The sequence below is a fragment of the Fusarium subglutinans genome (genome assembly GCF_013396075.1).
Source record: "Fusarium subglutinans strain NRRL 66333 chromosome Unknown NRRL66333_c0000185, whole genome shotgun sequence".
NCBI lineage: Eukaryota > Fungi > Ascomycota > Sordariomycetes > Hypocreales > Nectriaceae > Fusarium > Fusarium subglutinans.
In genome coordinates this window covers 37,115-55,100 of record NW_023502248.1, presented here as the reverse complement: position 1 = coordinate 55,100, position 17,986 = coordinate 37,115, and the positions used below count along the sequence as shown (strand labels likewise).

Genomic DNA, 17,986 nt, shown 5'->3' with positions numbered 1-17,986 from the left:
CGTTAGTTTATGATCCATGCTCGTGATTCATGAAGCGGCGCGGGGATAAAATAATCCGGAAGCAAAACCCTACCAAGACATCGATGACGCTGATCCTTCCATTTTGTCAATCTTGAATGCATTTATGACGTCACATCTCATTCCGTCGAAATGGCATTGGCAACACGACTTCTCCTCGTCGCCTTCGTATGCCTCCTGTTCGCCGACCGCGTCGCCGCCTTTGGGGCAGGCGAAGTAGCAGGCACTAGCGAATTCAACGGCTACGTCTGGCGTCATGGCGACATCGTCGAAGCTCTTCGGTACCTTCCGGCCAGTTTCGTAACGCACTACAGATTTTCAACACTCGAGCGACGACAAATCTACTTTGGGAACTGGCTACGAGACTTTTCGCAAATCATCGATACAACAGGCCTTGACAATGTTCCTGAGCCGGTTCTCAGAGCTATTGTTAGCATTATGGGGTTCTTGGAGTTTGGCTTCGCGACCGACGAGTTTGAGGTGACGCGAGAGCGCTTGGGATGTTACACTCACGTGGAGCATATCGACAACCCCAAGGGATACCCGAGTAATGCCAAGGAGATTGACGAGAGGCTCAGAGGGCCTTTGGATCCACGCGAACTCGAGTTTGACCCCAAGACGGGCATGAAGAACTACATCGCGAACTCGGGCAAAGGCTGGGATACATCTGCTGATTACGTCACGCGAGAGCTACGCGAGTGCATTCGACTCGGGCGCGATAAGGACCCAAAGTCCAAGAAGGAAGCGTTCATTCATCTTGGCGCTGCGCTTCATACCCTCGAAGACTTCTCGGCGCATAGCAATTTTACGGAACTCTGCCTGCATGAACTCGGCGAGCATGACGTCTTTGCCTTTGTCGGCGAAGCCTGTCGCGTCAAGACCCCGCGATGGAGAAGTCGCATGGTACCGCCCATCGTGACCGGCACTTTCGGAATGCTCGACATCTTCCACAGTATTCTTGGTGAAGCCGATGACATGGCCATTCTCCAGTGCAAAGGCTCACTAGAGAACCTTGAGAATGTGCGCAAGCCGACTCCCTCCTTTCACAAGTCCACGCTGACAGCCAACAGGAACTGAACCTCGGCGAGATCGCCTTTCAGCACATCTTCGACCTCCTCAAAGCCGCGATCCAAGCAATTAGTAAATTAGCCTCCAAGACGAACGACCCGATTCTCCAACAGCTCGAGACCGTCGGCGTGCTCTTCAAGAAAGCGGAGGAAGACAAACAAACCTCGACCGTCGCGAGTAGCCTCGACGCCAATCAGCTTTGGCAGACCATCGAACCTGTCTTCTACCTCCACGATCGAATCAAGAAATGGATACAAGAGCGCACAGAGCAACATGATGCTGAGCCGCTGTCGGAGGAGTCGAGCACGCAGCTGGGCAAATGGACGGACCAGCTTGTCTTCAAGTACTTGTCGCTCATGATTGGGAGCTCTATCATGCAGTTGCGCAATGCACTCAAGGCAGCAAAAGATCGCGTCGATGCTGAGGCTGCCAAGTCCACGTCTGCTGAGGTATACCTCGATGGCGATGGGTCTGATCCTAGCCATTCGGACATCTCAAAGGATCACTTCAGCAACGTCCTCAACCAACCCGCAGGCCTGGTCTCCTCCGTCACTACAAACTGGACAACGCAACAGGTCGTCAAATGCTGGGATGATCCCTTCCGCAATGAAGAAGAAACAATCCGCCAGATCCTTACAATCATGCATCATCCCGCCTTCCCTCGCCACAAGACACCCATCCAGAAGTACATGTTCACCGCCGTCGAAGAATGGTGGAACCACAACACGGCCTCCGAAAAAGAGACTATTCGTGGTATGCTTACAAAGGAGAGCGTGCGCAACCGCCAGCATGAGAATCACACCCTCACCCTCAAAGATCTCGAGGGCAAGAGGAAAGGCGTCGCTGAATTCCCTGGCTCAAGACCCAAGATCAAGGAGAGACCTGCTAAGCCGTCACCGTTGACATGGGCTGTCGGCGAGGCGAAGAAAGATGCAAAGTGGATGTTTGGCGCGGTTAGGAGAGGCGCTGGCGACCCTGTTGCAGCGGTTTGTTTTGTTGGTCAAGGTTTGTATATGATGATTGCTTACATTTTCATGATACTCTTTGGTGCGTTTGGATTCAGGTCGAAGGCGTCGAGGGTTTAGGATGTGATGTTGTATAGATGTGATACCTAGTAGATCGAGATACATGAGATACACCGAATGTACACTAGAATATTTGCCTGGAAGCTTTGACAGCCTGTTTCCCTGTGCTTTTCAGATGCGCTGAATCACGAGTGCTGTCACTACTCTCGATATCCTTTTCAAGTTAGACGCTGTAATGCGTTCCTTAGATAGTAAGAAAACTTCAGACTCGAAGAGAAGATGCTTAAGTAAACTTAGCAAAGAGTCACCTAAGCTTAGGCTAGATTTACCAAAATACACTTATCGCTTAGCGCCAAGGTCCTAGGTTTTCTTGCCTGCCATAGACGTTCTCACTGAGTTCACAGCTTGAAGCCACCCACTCTCTTCTGCAAGATTTGAGCAGGATCATACTTCTTGCTAACCGACTTGAGAAACTCCAGCTCGTCATCTCCGTATGACTCAAAGGGCCTTTGGTATGGGGCAGCGTAATTGAGGTACTGGAACATCTGCAACAGACCCTTTGCACGAGCATCCTCTTCCCATACTGACAGTACCTTCTTCGCTGTCTCGTCAACGTTCGAGCTGACAGCTAAGTTCGGCCATAGCGCTGAGATAAGAACAACTATAATTGTCAGCACGTGTTTATGAGATGGTTCAGTGGGTACATACTGTAGCCATCATGTGTGGACTGGAGGCCAAGGACATTGGTATGCTTGGGACCATCCAGCATCGCTGCTACCAACGGCTCAAAAGCGATACTCCATGTCACGCCGTCCTGTGGATTGAACGAATAGATCGTCTTGTTGAAGGTCTCAAACATATATTGCATATTTTGTGCGGAGGGCTTGAAAGTCAACGTCGCAAAAAGCCAGTTCCTATGTCTGTCAGAGTCGTTCAGTCGAGGTCAACATAGGAACTTACAATGGCGGTGTATCCTTCTCGTCAGCAAACTCCGCCAACGTCGTGATGTTATTAACTAGCTTCGTGTGAGGCACATTCGAAAGACCCTCGAAGATCTCTGGTTGGGAGACTGGCTTGGTGTATACAGCTGAAGCTGACAATGACCACGCTTTGGAAACGGAGCTGTAAAGAAGGCTAGTAACTAACGATGCTGAAGGATCGTATGTAGATGAGTCAAGTAAGTCTGTAAAGGCCTGGAACACCTTGTCCCTCTCACTGATATCGTAGGAGATGCTAGTCGTAGAAATGTCGCCCTGCGGAAACCCCTCAACGTCAAAGCGCGTGATAACGCCGAAGTTATTGCCCCCTCCTTTCAGAGCAAGGAATAGATCCGAGTTTTCTTTCTTGTTTGCGCTAATGAGAGTACCATTGGCGAGAACAACCTCATAGTTAACTACTTTGTCACAAGCCCATCCGACTTGGGTAGTGAAGTGAGATATTCCTCCCCCAAGGAGCAAGCCTCCGACGCCGACATTTCCGTTTCGGCCACCCGCAACTTGTACGCCTGAGAGGTCGAGATGCTGATAAACTTTGAGCCACTTTGCACCTGCGCCGATGCTTACAATGGTTGACTTTTTGTTAAGAGACACGGATGAAAGAGTTGTCATGTCAATGGTCACGCCGCCGTTGAAGTTGGCGAAGCCTGCTGCGGGAGCATGGCCTTGACCCTTGATTGAGAATTTGCAGTCTTTTTGTTTGCTAATTATCTTCAGGGCAGCGGCGACATCGTGGGCGGTGGTAGGCTGTAGAACGCAGTTGGGGTGAAGTGCAGACTCTTGTTTCGACCAGTAGCTACTCAGCGTGGCGTTGTAGCTCTTTGTATCAGGAAAGCTGATTTTATCGCCGAGGCTTCCCTTCAATTGATGACACTGGAGCTGTCAGCTATCATCACTTTATTATGTTTCCCCCTAGGCACATACACATGTTGATGCTAACACGCTGGAGGACAGTAGAGCGGTAAGGAAATGCGCCGCAACGATCTTCATGTCAGATATTTAAGAATGGGAACTTGCAATTAAAATAAAACCTGGGGTCCCCAGACTTTCTCGACTTAAGCTTGAGATCTTTTATCAGTATGTTATTCGGACCGACTTGATGATTTCATGGCACTAGGACGCTTTTGATGCTGATATTCGGTTCTCGTATGCAATAGCACGGCTCTTCGGCATCGTGAGTATGAGAAACATTTACTGTTCAGCCTAAAAAGTATTGAAGGGGCCATATAGGACAAGAAAGGTAAAATGGACTTATTTAAAGGAATATGTTTCTTAATGCGATATATAAACAGTACAGTTACACAACAGCCCTTCCGAGATCCTTCTAGCCATGCCAAATCGCCAGTATAACCTAGTTGTCCACCTATGAGATATAAATCTGTCGAGTATATGAACTCCTTTGCGATGGATGTTGAAGTGGACATGTCGTGATTGTAGGGACGTCTAGTGCAGGCGTTTATTTCTTGCACTTCTTCTCAACGTGGTGCCACTTCTCGCCCTTGGGGCACTTGCACTTGTGGTGCTTCTTGGTGTAGACCTTGCCAGAGTCGTGGCACACGCACTCGCTCTTGGCGTGATCCCACGAAGCGTGCTCGCCGCAGTGGTGAAGAATGCTGCGATCCTCGAGATCAGCGGGCTCAGCGTCGGGGTTGGGGAGTGCGGCGACTGTGCCCATGGCGAGGAGGGCGCCGAGGAAAGCCTTGTTGAGAAGCATGATGAAGGTTTGAGTTGGTAGTTGAGTGTGTGTGATTGGTTTGTGTTGAGAGGATCGATGAGATAGTTGTCTTGTTTGTGAATGATACGACAAGATGCTGGGGAGGTCATAAGGTTATATACTTCTTGGCCTATGCAGAAGCTCCCTGAGCTCAATTGAACTGCAAGCACATGTATACTATGGATATTGAAACTTTCCGTCTCGGATATCGGCCTCTTAGTCAAACACTGGGATTGTACGGCTGATCGGCAATGAAGCTGACAGGGCTGTCATAAAAACATGGAGCACTGCCACTACTAGAGCTAGCTGTGCCTTTATGTCAACTGCGTATAAGTGGAGAAAAGTTCCGTCACTACCGAGTTGCCTTGCATTGTTCGTATTCACGATTCGATACTTTGACCAATTTACAATGCAATGCCCCTTTCGCCCTGGATTACCCCAGATTTGATTGAAGCCACTCACGGGGCTATGCTCCAGCCCGCGTTACGAGAGGTCCAATCAAATTGGCCAAACTTCAAGGTGCTGGTCCGTTATTACCACTACCTTCATCAAGGAGGTTTGTCTTCCAATTGGCAAACATGATGTTACTACTATTATTGCAACTCAAAAGAAAAAGTCATCTCGCAAGTACCTGGACAGAAGACCTTGCACGGGTTAATTAACACGGAAACCTTGCGTTACAAGCAAAAGTCCCAAAGCTCGGCCTCAGCCAACTAATGATGGAAATGATACTTGATACAAACAAAGCAATCTTAGTCCGTAGATCATCACTCTCTTATCCCAGGAGATTTACCGCCATTGATTTTCAAGAGCTGTGGGTTGCTAGAAGCTATGAGCTGACGCGTCCTCCCTAGAGTCCGGACGACCGCCCTTCCGCACCCCCAGGACTCTCGATGCCCTCAAATCGAACAGTCCAGATCCAAACAGCGCATCATGATACTCCTCAGCAAAAAAGCGGCTAAAACGGAGCGGATATCGCTGCCGAGCGTCTCCCTTGACCAGGGCATTGGGACTACCGGCACGTTCCGAAAGTCAATATCGAAAATAGTAGTCATCATCATGAGGCTTAGACATTGGGATCTCCACATATAATAATGGTCCGAGGCAGATTACAGCACGGCAGCCAGTAATATTGCAAAAGATGGTCCTTTGGGGCACACGATCTAGACTGGCGATTTAATCCCCGGCTCTTAGAAAGCTTGTTTTGGCACTCACGCAGACCAGAAGTGCCATTAACGTGAAGGGCCGTGGCGATGCGAGCGAGGTATGGGGCCGACTTGATGACCTTCTTGAAACAGACTCACGCCGGAAACATTCGCTTCTGATCTCTGATATGGACAGTTCCCGCATAGCCACTCAGGAGGTAGCCGAGATGTCCGATCTAAGGTACCATTGGCCTAGTTGCCTTGCATCTTCAAATGCTGAAGAGGGGCCTCGGGGGGCAAGAAAACTCAGACTTGAATATACGGTGTCAAAAATAAACTCATAGAAGACATCCTAGATTAGCCTTAAATATTTTGGTCATTTAGGATCAAGGTCCTGGGTTTTCTTTCCTCCCTAGGGGGGTTGCTCAGGCAGATGATAGCCGGTGCTGTTTATGAAACCACTGCTTCGGATCAGTCGGAAACAAAGACACTTAGTTGCATAGATCTCACATTCCTTACGCCAAAACCAATCGGACGGATTGAATGTAATAGCTTAGAATTTGTGTTATTCCTTGTAAGACCAGCGGGTGCGGGCAGATTAAGTGAGCCTTTGACTCGGGCATGCTAATTCAGACCAAGATACCTACCTATCCAATCCTTCCTCTTGACAAATACAGTGGAAGACTGGTACGTACTGTGCTGGGTAAAACGACAGAATTTGCAATGCCATAGGCTCGTTACAACTAATAACACAGAGAATCATAAACCCCGACCCATTTAGCTCGATGCATATACTCAAGTCAACGATGGAGTCAGTATAAAGCTGTTTTAACTTTGTTCTCCTTCTTCTTTGTTCTTCACTTATTTTGCTTCTCACAAACGATGACAGTGGCCCGTCGAGCTTTGCGCGTGAACTATCTTCTGAGCAATGATGCTGGCCTATGGCTTGAGTTAGCATTCGCCGCAATGACAACCGATAGAAAACACTTGATGATGAGAGAGCAAGGTCGCCATGTAGCGGTATATCCTAACAAATAATAACAAATGCAGTACCGGCCTGTAGCCAGCCGTGGTCAGCCAATGATACGTGTACAGCACGCCTATGCATGTACCCCTCATCCATGACATCGCTGACACTGAAACAGTTCAACACTTCTTCACCGCTCCTCATCAAACTTCACAATTTTACAATCCCACCACAACATTAAACCTTGAGTAACCCGCCGCAATCATGACATCCTGCCCGAGGTTCAGTCGAAAGGTCGGGGAGTGCGAGTCTATTATCGCTTACGAGTTTAATTCCAAGTCTCTCTGCGCCCAAGCACTGAACACAGCCGCCGACTCCATGTCTATCTGCGTTATGGACGGTTCTTTCAAGAGGATCCCAAAGAATGATCGACTTGCTGTTTACGGCGACGCCGCAGCTGCAGCCTACTTGTGCAGCCTCTGGATCAAGGGAGGACTGCCAAAGTGTGAGTGATCATGTTCCAATCTATCTGGCGTCGTATCCGGCTGATAGTCAAGATTGCTGGACCACACTCCGTCGCGACCTCATCAGCAATGAAAAATTGACTAGAGTTGGTAGGGAGGAAGGTCTCCACAAGTGCATCAACATGAATGGAGGAACTACTAGGGTCAGTTCTGGGATGGTCGCAACAGCTGTGGAGGCTGTTCTCGGGGCTGTCGAAATTGACGGCGGCCGCGATGCTCTCGCTCGAGTTATGAAGCATCTTGGTCTCACGGACCATGCTCTCCTCGGATCGGTAAAGTTCTTTCCTCTTGACAACCTAACTCACTTGATCTATATAGGTGCCTTCGCAGCTACGATGGAATTCCCCCGTGACATCGACCTGTGATAACGGGAGTTTGCCTAGGCTGCCTTCACGAGAGGCGCCAGAAGGAGACCCTTTGTCAACGTGGTTGCCATTGGAGCTCCTTCTTATCTCTTCTTGGGGAGCATCTTAGACAAACCCCGCTTATCATGGGATGATAACATGGGGGGATCCTGAAGTAACTGTGGAGTAATGTCGACATGTCCTCTCAAGTCTCTGCTCGCATTCACATCGGTGAAGGCTTAGTTTGAAGACGAATGGGCTCTGTACCTAACTGAATCAAATTGAACGTGGCCTCACACCTTAAGTGAAGATGTTGAGGTTCTAACTCGGCGACTCCAGGACTAAACCCGAGCGTTCCCATGGAATGGAATGGTTAGTAAACCACAGTCATACTATGTAAGTAGCTATTGCCCAGCGACAGCAGACGAAACAACTTATCGCTTGCCCAGGATTTGCGGTTACTCCATACAAGATCGGTCGTCGTGGAGGAAGTAGTGGGTAGGGAGCTTGGAGGGAGAAACACAAGGAAGGGGGATCGTATGTCGCTCATTTGGCCGCTGAACGAAGTAATTCAACATTACAGGGACGGAATTGGGTCGGAAAGTCATTCATTCAAACTATACTAAAAACCATCAATCAAATGCCTTTAGATTTCGGCAAACGCTCAGTTTCCCTATTGTAGATACTGGTCTAGCTACTTCCGAGGCTCGCTGCCTTGAGCATGGTCAACACTGGTAGTATCAAGCTTCCCAATATTGGCATACATATCCACCGCTACAGTATCACCAAAGAGCTCTGTAATTTCCTCCAAGGTCATACCACCGGTCTCAGGCAGGAAGAAGAATTACAAGATAGCGGTATCAGTGATACAAGCGATGATGAGAGCATAGAACCAGAGGCCATGCCGCTTGATCGAAAGAATGTTGGAAATAGCTCTGACGGAACGACGTAGATTTTACCGAAGAAGATGGCAAATGTCCTGGAGTGAATGAAGATGAAGGCGATACTTGCTCTTGCTCTAGCCCTGTTACTCTCTCCAGCCTAGCTGTAGGTGGCGCTTAAAGCCATAAAGATAGCAATGGAGACGCACAAGGCGAGAGAGCCAGTCCCCAATGAAGCCAGTCCCTAAAGGACAAGTCGATTTTAGTCTTATACGTCGACCCTTCTCGCGAACCAATCGCACGAGATAGATGCCCAGTTCGACGCAACCGCTTTGGGTCAGTCAACCATACTCAGTTCATGCCCACTGCAGAATTCCCAATTACGGCGAGCAGAAGTCGGCGAGCAGAAGTCGGCGAGCAGAAGTCGGCGAAATCCTCGGGTTTGTCGGCCATTCGGGGAACATAAAAAGCACCTTCATTTGCAGCTGAGCCCGTCAAGATGGGAACTCTATGGAACTTGCCAGACTTCCATGAATAATTATCTGGATCAGAGATACCTTTTGGCCACGGTATAAGGAGCACGGGCTTAGCCCAAAGATAGACTAACTAACATACCCGCATGGCAGGTTGAGTAACATCAACATGAATGAGCAAGCATAAACGGGGAAATGTATTAGTATTAAACATATTTACAGAGAATTTCTAAACTAGCATGCTTGAACCCAACAGAAATCTACCTGTTGTCTTCTAGCTGCGGCAAGATACCGAGTCCAGTGCGAACCAGTTAGGTCGGTGAACCCAGTTGGGGTTACAAGGGTCATCGCTAGTGTTGATCCATTCACCCTGGGGACTGCTAGCAACAAACCAAATTCTCGTTGAGCCACTTCTGGGCATTGTGAAAGTAAACTCGGCGGGAACCCACGTCTTGGTCTGGTCCTTCCCTGTAGGCCACCTTTCCCCAACCAGGTTGGTGTCACCTTGATAAACGTGAACATACGGAACCAAATGACTCCCATCATTTTGCCGGATGGCGTAGTACTCATTCCACCACCAGCTGTAGCTGCAGGTAAATGTGGTACCAGGGCATGCCTCGATGTCTTGGTACAGCCAGAGGCTCTTGTCGAAATCGAACTGGCCGGTTTGGAAATGATACGACGAACCACCCTCGCCGCCAGGAACGACTTTGGAGTAGACGGGGTCATAGCCACCAGGGTTAGGATCCTCTACCCACGGATTCAATGTACCGTCCTCGAAACCGCCGTTGGAAAATGGATCACTGTATGAGCAGGTCGGAGCTGGCTCAATGCCGGTGTCGCAGAAGCAGCGCGTCTCATATGTCTTGACAGCAGTTCGGTCGGAGCTGAGCTGAGTGACAGTACCCATATAGAGACTGCACTGGGCGTTTTTCTCGTAAAGGAATGTCACACAGTTACTCTTTTGCTGGCAGGCCGTGTAGCAATCGAGAACAGAGGTATTTGGACCTTCGCCCAAGTATCTCCAATCGTTGGAAGTGCCCTGAACCCATCCTCTTGATCCGCAGACGGCACCCTCAGGTGTTGGTCTCTCCATGTTGTTAATGCAACCGGTAGCAGTCTCGGAAGCAGTGGTAGTCTCCTCAGTAGTAGTGGTAGCCTCTTCTGTTGTGGTGGTAGGACCTTCAGTGGTGGCAGTGGTGTCTTCAGAAGTGGCAGTCGTCTCGCCAGTAGAAGTGGCTTCTCCGGAGGTGGTGACTTCCCCGGAAGTAGTGGCTTCTCCAGTAGTTGTTGTAGCGTCCTCGGTAGTGGAGGTAGCATCTGCGGTAGTAGTGGTAGCATCCTCACTGTTGTCGGGAGCCGCATCACTGGTGGCATCCCTGACAAATATCTCTGGGTGACCTCTTCGAATGAAGTTTCTCGGGACAATGCTAACAGCTTCGGTGGTGGTAGCGGCTTCAGATGTAGTCGCGGCGGCCTCCTCAGTGGTGTAGTGAGTGAAGGGGTCATCATAGACAGGCGGCTCCGGCTCCGTACACTCAGTCGAGGTAGTGGCAGCTAGGGTGGTGCCGGTGGATGAGTCGCTCTCACTGGCAGTAGTGGTAATGTCAGTTGGGATAGCAGAACCCGTGGTGGTCGACTGCTCGGCGCTGGTGGAACCAGACTCCGTCTTGCTGGTAGCGAGAGTGGTCTCAGTTGAGGTCGCGGAAGCCGACTCGGTGGTAGATTCGTTCTCACTAACAGTGAGGCTGGTCTCAGTGGAAGTACCAGTGGCTGAGGCACTCTCACTAACAGTGACAGAAGTCTCGGTTGAGGCACCAGACAAAGACTCAGTCAAGCTTGACTCCTTCGTGTGGGTCGTAGCAGAACCAGTCGCGACACTGGTCTCAGAAATAGTCGTAACGACCGCCACTGAGCTCGAAGAGGGGCGGCATGGCCCAGCATTAACGAAGGGGCTGAGCGCCGCAGCAATGACAAACGAACGGACGAAATGGCGAGCCATCTCTACGACAATCGTGATTTTTTCGGTAATAAAAAAAACGACAACCTGGAGAAAAGAGAATTTGGGGGGGCCTGGCTTTAATCATTCTCTTCCCCTGACAAATTCTGCCCTATTGACCTCGTGTTGGGCCTGGGGATTATTATTTAGCGCAGATCCTTCTGAAGCTATTGATAACTAGTCTTCCCAAACAATGTCAAGCGCCTCGTTAGTTGAGTGTTTTTAGAAAGGTTTTATCGATAGTGCCAGCGCGATTCGAGCTGAGGCCGTTAGTCTTACAGGGGTTGTCAGGGGCGGCGCCACGATTATTGGCTCTTGGGGCTCAGCTTTTGGCGAGGGAAATTAGTGGCGTAATCGCTGGTGGATTGCCAACAAACATCGTATTCCTCCCTACCCTGCATTGATATTTTGCATTTTGGGCATTTGTTGATCATTGAAGATTGTATATTATGCACAGCTTCGATTGTGGGGTTGGGAGTCCTGGTGTATTACTATTATTTACAATATATAGGCCGGATATTATACTATGGCAATCTGTTTGCAGACACTATGTCAATACTTTGAGTGCTTGGCATGTGAAAAATGCTTATAAGGTATTGTGCTGCATGATTCATCAACTCATCACAGCGCATTGACGCCTTGTCACGCAACATTAAGTGGCTGTTTTAGAACAAAGTTCCAGCAAAGCCGTGTTAATTCCAGGCGATTGATCACTCACTGCAACTCTATGCATCGCTTTCACATTCCGCATTTGACTCATTCAGCCAATAATGGTTTCTGGTCATGAGATTCGACCAATTCAGCGCGTACCCAAGCCGCCTTTTTTGACAAGCTCATCATGTTCGCAATGATTTCTCAGGATAATCAAGGTTTATCGAACACGAGGCGAACAAATATCAGACAGAGCCAATCGCACGATTCACATCCGTACCGGAGCAGTCTGCTGGGTAATACGAGTGTCTCGGGCCTCAATTGTCCCCAATCTTAGAAAGTCCATATGCGAGCCATGCAAAAAAGCCCTTCGGAGGAACTTTGATCATGGTGCCGAATTCTTACAACCTTTGACGGTGGAGACTTCCGACACGACATATCGATCCTTGAAAGATACGGTGAGCATCAGATCATGAACCTCATCCATCTTCACGTCCTTCCTCTTTCAAACTATGCAAAGTCCGTCTAGCACCCCTCCAAACTTGATTTACGCGCTCTCCAATCAAAAGTACCTTCCAAAAGTGATCTACCTCAGCTCTAGATCAAGGCATCTATTCGCAGAGATCTACAAGCTGAACTGGTAAAGCATAGCGGGAGAATATCCCGCAACATTCGAGAAGGCCTTGGAGGATCGACAAGAAAAGATAAGACGGAGATAGATGCTATCTTTGGAAGGTAGGCGATGGAATAGGATGCAACAGGTATTGGCATAAGCGCTGCCATAGGTGCATCTGGCAACTAGGTGACAGACTTGGCCACAGAGGTTGTATCCTATGCAGGTTGACGCGTGCGTTATCGCAGGGCTGCTATTGCGTGGTGGTGGCTACAAAAGTTCTATACGGTTTCCAGTTTCAGAATATTGGGCCATTGTGATTGATGGCGCATGACCGAATTATAGCAGTGAACCCCGCCCAGAGTAGTAGTGCAGATGCGCTTTGATGCTTGGCGATTCCTCGGGCTAAATAACTCCGGTTGGTCTATACGGATGCTGACGCGATGATCCTTCGGCATTCATCGTAGATCTTGGGAAGAATAAGCCGATCAAAGATATGCCGTAGATCAGCTCTTTAACTGTTCTTACCAGCTTCATAATTACATTCATCTTGAAGCTCGTTTTCGTCCAGTGCTTACCTTTCGTCCAATTTATCCGTCATATCCACAGTGTTATTGGCGATAGAGTTATCGACTTTCCTCATCGGGATACTGACCCCTGCTGCCAAGGGCCTTATATGCCGATCACTTTCACGGGAGAATGATAAGGTTAATGCTTCTTCTAAATGCCGAACTAGACTACGGAACAACGGAGCTTAGTACCAGAAAGGCAGGTCCGCCTATTCACAAAGTCCGAAGATACAACCAAGCAAGCTTATCGCGGGATAGTAACCAGAGAGGCAGGTAAGAAGACACAACAACATCCAAAGCTATGTTGATTCTCGAATATAAAAGCATGACGATAGTCTGTTCCAAGTAGTCTATCCTCAACCACTCTTCACTCTTCAACTCTCATCTCTTGGATATCTATCTCTTCACCATGGTCAAGTTCGCTTCCGTCGTTGCACTTGTTGCTCCCCTGGCTGCCGCCGCTCCTCAGGAGATCCCCAACATCGTTGGTGGCACTTCTGCCAGCGCTGGCGAGTTTCCCTTCATCGTCAGCATCAGCCGCAACGGTGGCCCATGGTGCGGAGGTTCTCTCCTCAACGCCAACACCGTCTTGACTGCTGCCCACTGCGTTTCCGGATACGCTCAGAGCGGTTTCCAGATCCGTGCTGGCAGTCTTGTAAGTCATCTAGTCTTTGAGGGGATAGGAGCGGCATAACTAACGTTTCTAACAGTCTCGCACTTCTGGTGGTGTTACCTCGTCGCTTTCCTCCGTCAGAGTTCACCCTAGCTACCGCGGAAACAACAACGATCTTGCTATTCTGAAGCTCTCTACTTCCATCGCCGCCAGCGGAAACATCGGCTATGCTCGTCTGGCTGCTTCCGGCTCTGACCCTGTCGCTGGATCTTCTGCCACAGTTGCTGGCTGGTAAGTCGTTCTCTGACATCTGGGGTGCCATCTACTAACTCACAACTAGGGGCGCTACCTCTGAGGGCAGCAGCTCTACTCCCACCAACCTTCTGAAGGTTACTGTACCTATCGTCTCTCGTGCTACCTGCCGACAGCAGTATGGTACCTCCGCCATCACCAACCAGATGTTCTGTGCTGGTGTTTCTTCCGGCGGCAAGGACTCTTGCCAAGGTGACAGCGGCGGTCCCATCGTCGACAGCTCCAACACTCTCATCGGTGCTGTCTCTTGGGGCAACGGATGTGCCCGACCCAACTACGCTGGTGTCTATGCCAGTGTTGGTGCTCTCCGTTCTTTCATTGACACCTATGCTTAAACACCTCGTTGGAAGCATCGAGATGTTCCTCGGATATTCTCTAGCCTGAGTCTTGGATACGGAACCTGTTTCTCAAACAGGTTCCGGCGAGTTAAGAAGCTATGAGTTGGTTTCAGTTGGATCTTAGTCCTGGTTGCTAGTAACACAGCAATCTAGATAGCCCAAATTGAATATGAAATTTGATGGAATATTTATTTTGATGGATTCAAAGTGAAACGTATAGCAGTATGGAAAATGATTAGAGACTGTTATGTTCTCGGATCTACCTACCTTGTTGATATTCTCCGAGTTGTGCGGAGTGACCCAGGATGATTGAGACTCATGACTGAGAGCTTACACCAACATGAAGAACCTAGAATCTGACTGATGGATTAAGTTGGACGTTATCTGTACGTGAAGTGACCCGAGCATGAATATCGTTTCCTCAGTATCTATGTTGGTTGCCTGAAGGGCCGCATTATAACTATCAATCGGTTGAGTATATGAGTATGAAGGGATTTTAAGCTAGTAGTATTGAATATTTGATTGATGATGTGAGAAATGGACAATGCTACGGAAAAAGAAAAAGGAAAACAATTAGACACACAACGAGATGTTCAGGTCCACCTCTCCATAGAGATGCAACCGAAAGCCAACAGGTCACAATTTATAGACAAGTATAACTACACTTATCAGTCTTCCAAACAAAGACTCTTCTCTGAGACACCTCAAGAGTTAATAAGCTACAGTTCCTCAGTAGGAGCATCCTTTACGATCACGCCCTTGACTTCCTTCAGCTTCTCAATAGCCTCCAAAGTCATCGGCCTGTCATCAAACCCGTTAGATCTGGTGCAGCAAACAGGAGTGCCATACTTACGGAGGATAGGAAGTTGGTGGAATCGTTCGTGTCTGCCTCCAGAAATCAACACCAGTGTCTTTTTTGACGATGCTGGTATGGTGATTAGCTTGGTAGTCTATCCACGATGATGAAGTACTGACTCGAGGACGGTTTCATTTCTCTGTTGATAATCCTCCAACTTCTCGAAGTCATAAATGATAGCCTTGAGGATTTCTCTTAGCAGATGCCCTATCAACAAATTACACATATTTTACCTTTCGGTCCGCCATGGCTGCTAAAACCGCTGGTAAGTTCAAAAGCGCAGCGCAAGCAGCGAGAGTGATTGGAACGACGTGATATGTTGATAAAAGCATCAGTATCGATAAGTTCCACTCAGAAACCTGCTGGAGCAAGACGCGGTATATTGGCCAGTTAAATAACCTTTTAAGCATTCGACTATCTTCGGAGATTCTCGAATTGGGAAGGTGATGATGCGTTCATGACAGGGATTACACGCCAACAAAAGATCCTAAGGGACTTGAGCTTGGCTGCGGGGAAAGCCTATCAACGATAAGCGTGAGCCACCCACTTGATAGATAAGTCGCGCGCTACGAGCTTGGCTCTAGGGGAGGGGATTGGACAATAGCGGGTGCTGGTGATGGATGTGATGGATGGGAGTGACCTGCGTTAGTGGTCGGCTGATGCACCCGGATGAACGCCTGGAAGGCGTTGTTCGGTGCGATGATCGACAGATGGTAGCTTGGTCAGTGGTCAGATGGAAGCCTAAAAGCATGTGAAAATGCCGAATCTCGTGACCAGGAAACATCCTGGATTGATCTCGCCTGTTCAGGGAGCTAGTCGATTGCCAGCCAGCCCGCTTGCAACACCGAGACCTGGTTATCAGTCTCAAGTCAGATGGATAAGATTAGATAAGAGCTCAACGATAAATCGGATAAGGACTCACATCGTAGAATAGGCTTTCCATAGTTATGGTATATAGTCTAGAAAGATGAGCCAGAAATTCATTATTTGTAGTTGCTGACCTAGGAAATGTTCATATACCGGGGCCTTGATGCTATCACAGGCTCCAACCCAGTAATACGTCTCGATGAAAGGACCATGAGCCCAAACAGCTATCAAATACAATATTCTTCAAGCAAGGCGAGCACCACAAATAGATCCGATAGCTCTGAAATGATACTATCTCCTAAATTTATGAATCTCGTGCTTCATCAGCCTTTAACTACGCCAAGCCTTGTCAAACCCCCATTACCCCACAAACAAGATCCCCGATTCAGCACGCGGAGGAAGTACTTCCGAGTGATGTAACTGTCCCTACTTCCAGCAGCTCATCAAATACCACAAGAGTAGGCCTATTTCCAGGCTCGTTACAAAAACTGCAGACCGCAGTCGGTGGTTTGCATTGACTTTGGGGGAAGGCATCGACAAACGGAAGATCTCGTCGACATCTTCCACCAATCAGCGGAGCTTATCCAACTGCCTACTTATTATTGCTGAAACGCAACGACTCATGAAATAGTCAATTAGAAGGGAGAATAGATGTACATTGGGGGTAACTGTGCAGTCCGAAGCTTGTAGATCATCACGATGAGGGTTTGTTTGGATGTGAAGTTGTATTTAAAGGCAACTATATCCTCAACTTGACAGTTCTTTCATCCAACAACATCGCTGAGAGCTACTGGGCCCTTCCGGAATTCCTCTTCAAAATGAAACTTCTTGATATCTTATTTTTCTCAAGCTTTGCTGTTGCGGCTCCTGGTGCTGGCCTCCAAGCCAGAGCTGCGGCCAATGACCCGTGCAACATCGGATACTGCACTCAGAATGGAGGGTGAGTTGATTGACCCGGAGCCTATTCTCATGATTCTGATACGAATAGTACAACTGGAGGCGGAAGCGCTGCACAGGTCACTGTGAAGACGCTCGCGGAGCTCACCGCTGCAGCCGCAGCAGACGGACCTTCTCTCATCTTCGTGCAAGGTAGTATTTCTGGCGCAGCCAAGGTCCAAGTCACCTCAAACAAGTCCATCATTGGCAAGACCGGTAGCTGTAAGTCAACTATGTTCTCTCACAGATGTAGCGCTAACAGCATTGTCCAGCTCTCACCGGCATTGGCTTGACTATCAACGGGCAGAAGAACGTCATTGTCCGCAACATGAAGATCTCCAAGGTCGAAGCTGACTACGGTGACGCGATCACTATCCAGAAGTCTACTAATGTCTGGGTTGACCATTGTGATCTCTCCGCTGTGAGAGGCGACGACAAGGACTTCTATGATGGCTTGGTCGATCTGTCGCATGCTGCTGACTGGGTCACCATCTCGTATACCTACTTCCATGACCACGTAAGCATTTCCAGCTCACGTTCTAATCTTGGAACAGGCTTTCTAATTATTTATTAGTCCAAGGGATCGCTCGTAGGACACTCCGACAAGAACGCGGCTGAAGACGTTGGTACCCTACGTGTTACATACGCCAACAACCACTTCAATAACGTGAGAAGCCGAGGCCCTCTTCTGCGCTTTGGCACAGCCCATATCTTCAAGTACGTTTACATATAACCTCAACTTTGACTTGCCACTAAGCAACCCATAGTCAGTACTATGATACCATGGACACTGGTCTCAACAGCCGCATGGGTGCTCAGGCTCTTATCCAATCATCTGTGTTCACCAATGTTGGAAAGAAGGCCATCTTCAGCGAGTCAAGCTCCGAGGTTGGATATGTTGTTGCGGAAGACGTTGTTCTCGGTGGTGAGAGTCAAAACACGGCTCCGAAGGGGACAATGAGCTCAAGCAAGATTCCGTACCAGTTCACGCTTCTGGGATCTGGAAAGGTTGCTTCGACGGTTCCGGGACAGGCAGGTCAGAAGCTAAGCTTCTAAAAGAGGTTCATGGACGCGAGAA

The 17,986-nt window shown here is 48.8% G+C and overlaps 7 protein-coding genes across 7 annotated transcripts; 4 read left to right on the top strand and 3 right to left on the bottom strand.

Moving 5' to 3' along the window:
• Nucleotides 1-150: 150 nt before the first annotated feature.
• On the top strand, nucleotides 151-2,171 carry FSUBG_10580 (uncharacterized protein; the record flags this gene model as incomplete). Its single annotated transcript, XM_036675171.1, has 2 exons — nucleotides 151-1,038; nucleotides 1,089-2,171. 2 exons carry the CDS (start codon nucleotides 151-153, stop codon nucleotides 2,169-2,171), a joined length of 1,971 nt encoding a protein of 656 aa, XP_036533944.1.
• Nucleotides 2,172-2,509: 338 nt separating this feature from the next.
• FSUBG_10579 (6-hydroxy-D-nicotine oxidase) lies at nucleotides 2,510-4,820 on the bottom strand (the record flags this gene model as incomplete). The annotated part of the gene is made up of 5 exons (XM_036675169.1): nucleotides 2,510-2,772; nucleotides 2,820-3,025; nucleotides 3,072-3,979; nucleotides 4,031-4,049; nucleotides 4,576-4,820. 5 exons carry the CDS (start codon nucleotides 4,818-4,820, stop codon nucleotides 2,510-2,512), a joined length of 1,641 nt encoding a protein of 546 aa, XP_036533943.1.
• Nucleotides 4,821-7,196: 2,376 nt separating this feature from the next.
• FSUBG_10578 (ribonuclease III) lies at nucleotides 7,197-7,821 on the top strand (the record flags this gene model as incomplete). Its single annotated transcript, XM_036675168.1, has 2 exons — nucleotides 7,197-7,437; nucleotides 7,490-7,821. The coding sequence occupies 2 exons, from the start codon at nucleotides 7,197-7,199 to the stop codon at nucleotides 7,819-7,821; spliced, it is 573 nt and encodes a 190-aa protein (XP_036533942.1).
• A 1,607-nt stretch (nucleotides 7,822-9,428) lies between these two features.
• Nucleotides 9,429-11,156, bottom strand: FSUBG_10577 (uncharacterized protein; the record flags this gene model as incomplete). The annotated part of the gene is made up of 1 exon (XM_036675167.1): nucleotides 9,429-11,156. The coding sequence occupies one exon, from the start codon at nucleotides 11,154-11,156 to the stop codon at nucleotides 9,429-9,431; it is 1,728 nt and encodes a 575-aa protein (XP_036533941.1).
• Nucleotides 11,157-13,395: 2,239 nt separating this feature from the next.
• FSUBG_10576 (uncharacterized protein) lies at nucleotides 13,396-14,246 on the top strand (the record flags this gene model as incomplete). The annotated part of the gene is made up of 3 exons (XM_036675166.1): nucleotides 13,396-13,641; nucleotides 13,697-13,890; nucleotides 13,940-14,246. The coding sequence occupies 3 exons, from the start codon at nucleotides 13,396-13,398 to the stop codon at nucleotides 14,244-14,246; spliced, it is 747 nt and encodes a 248-aa protein (XP_036533940.1).
• Nucleotides 14,247-14,968: 722 nt separating this feature from the next.
• On the bottom strand, nucleotides 14,969-15,353 carry FSUBG_10575 (succinyl-:3-ketoacid-coenzyme A mitochondrial precursor; the record flags this gene model as incomplete). Its single annotated transcript, XM_036675165.1, has 4 exons — nucleotides 14,969-15,050; nucleotides 15,103-15,174; nucleotides 15,225-15,286; nucleotides 15,339-15,353. 4 exons carry the CDS (start codon nucleotides 15,351-15,353, stop codon nucleotides 14,969-14,971), a joined length of 231 nt encoding a protein of 76 aa, XP_036533939.1.
• Nucleotides 15,354-16,790: 1,437 nt separating this feature from the next.
• Nucleotides 16,791-17,964, top strand: FSUBG_10574 (pectate lyase; the record flags this gene model as incomplete). The annotated part of the gene is made up of 5 exons (XM_036675164.1): nucleotides 16,791-16,912; nucleotides 16,961-17,130; nucleotides 17,181-17,425; nucleotides 17,483-17,625; nucleotides 17,676-17,964. The coding sequence occupies 5 exons, from the start codon at nucleotides 16,791-16,793 to the stop codon at nucleotides 17,962-17,964; spliced, it is 969 nt and encodes a 322-aa protein (XP_036533938.1).
• Between the last annotated feature and the right edge of the window lie 22 nt (nucleotides 17,965-17,986).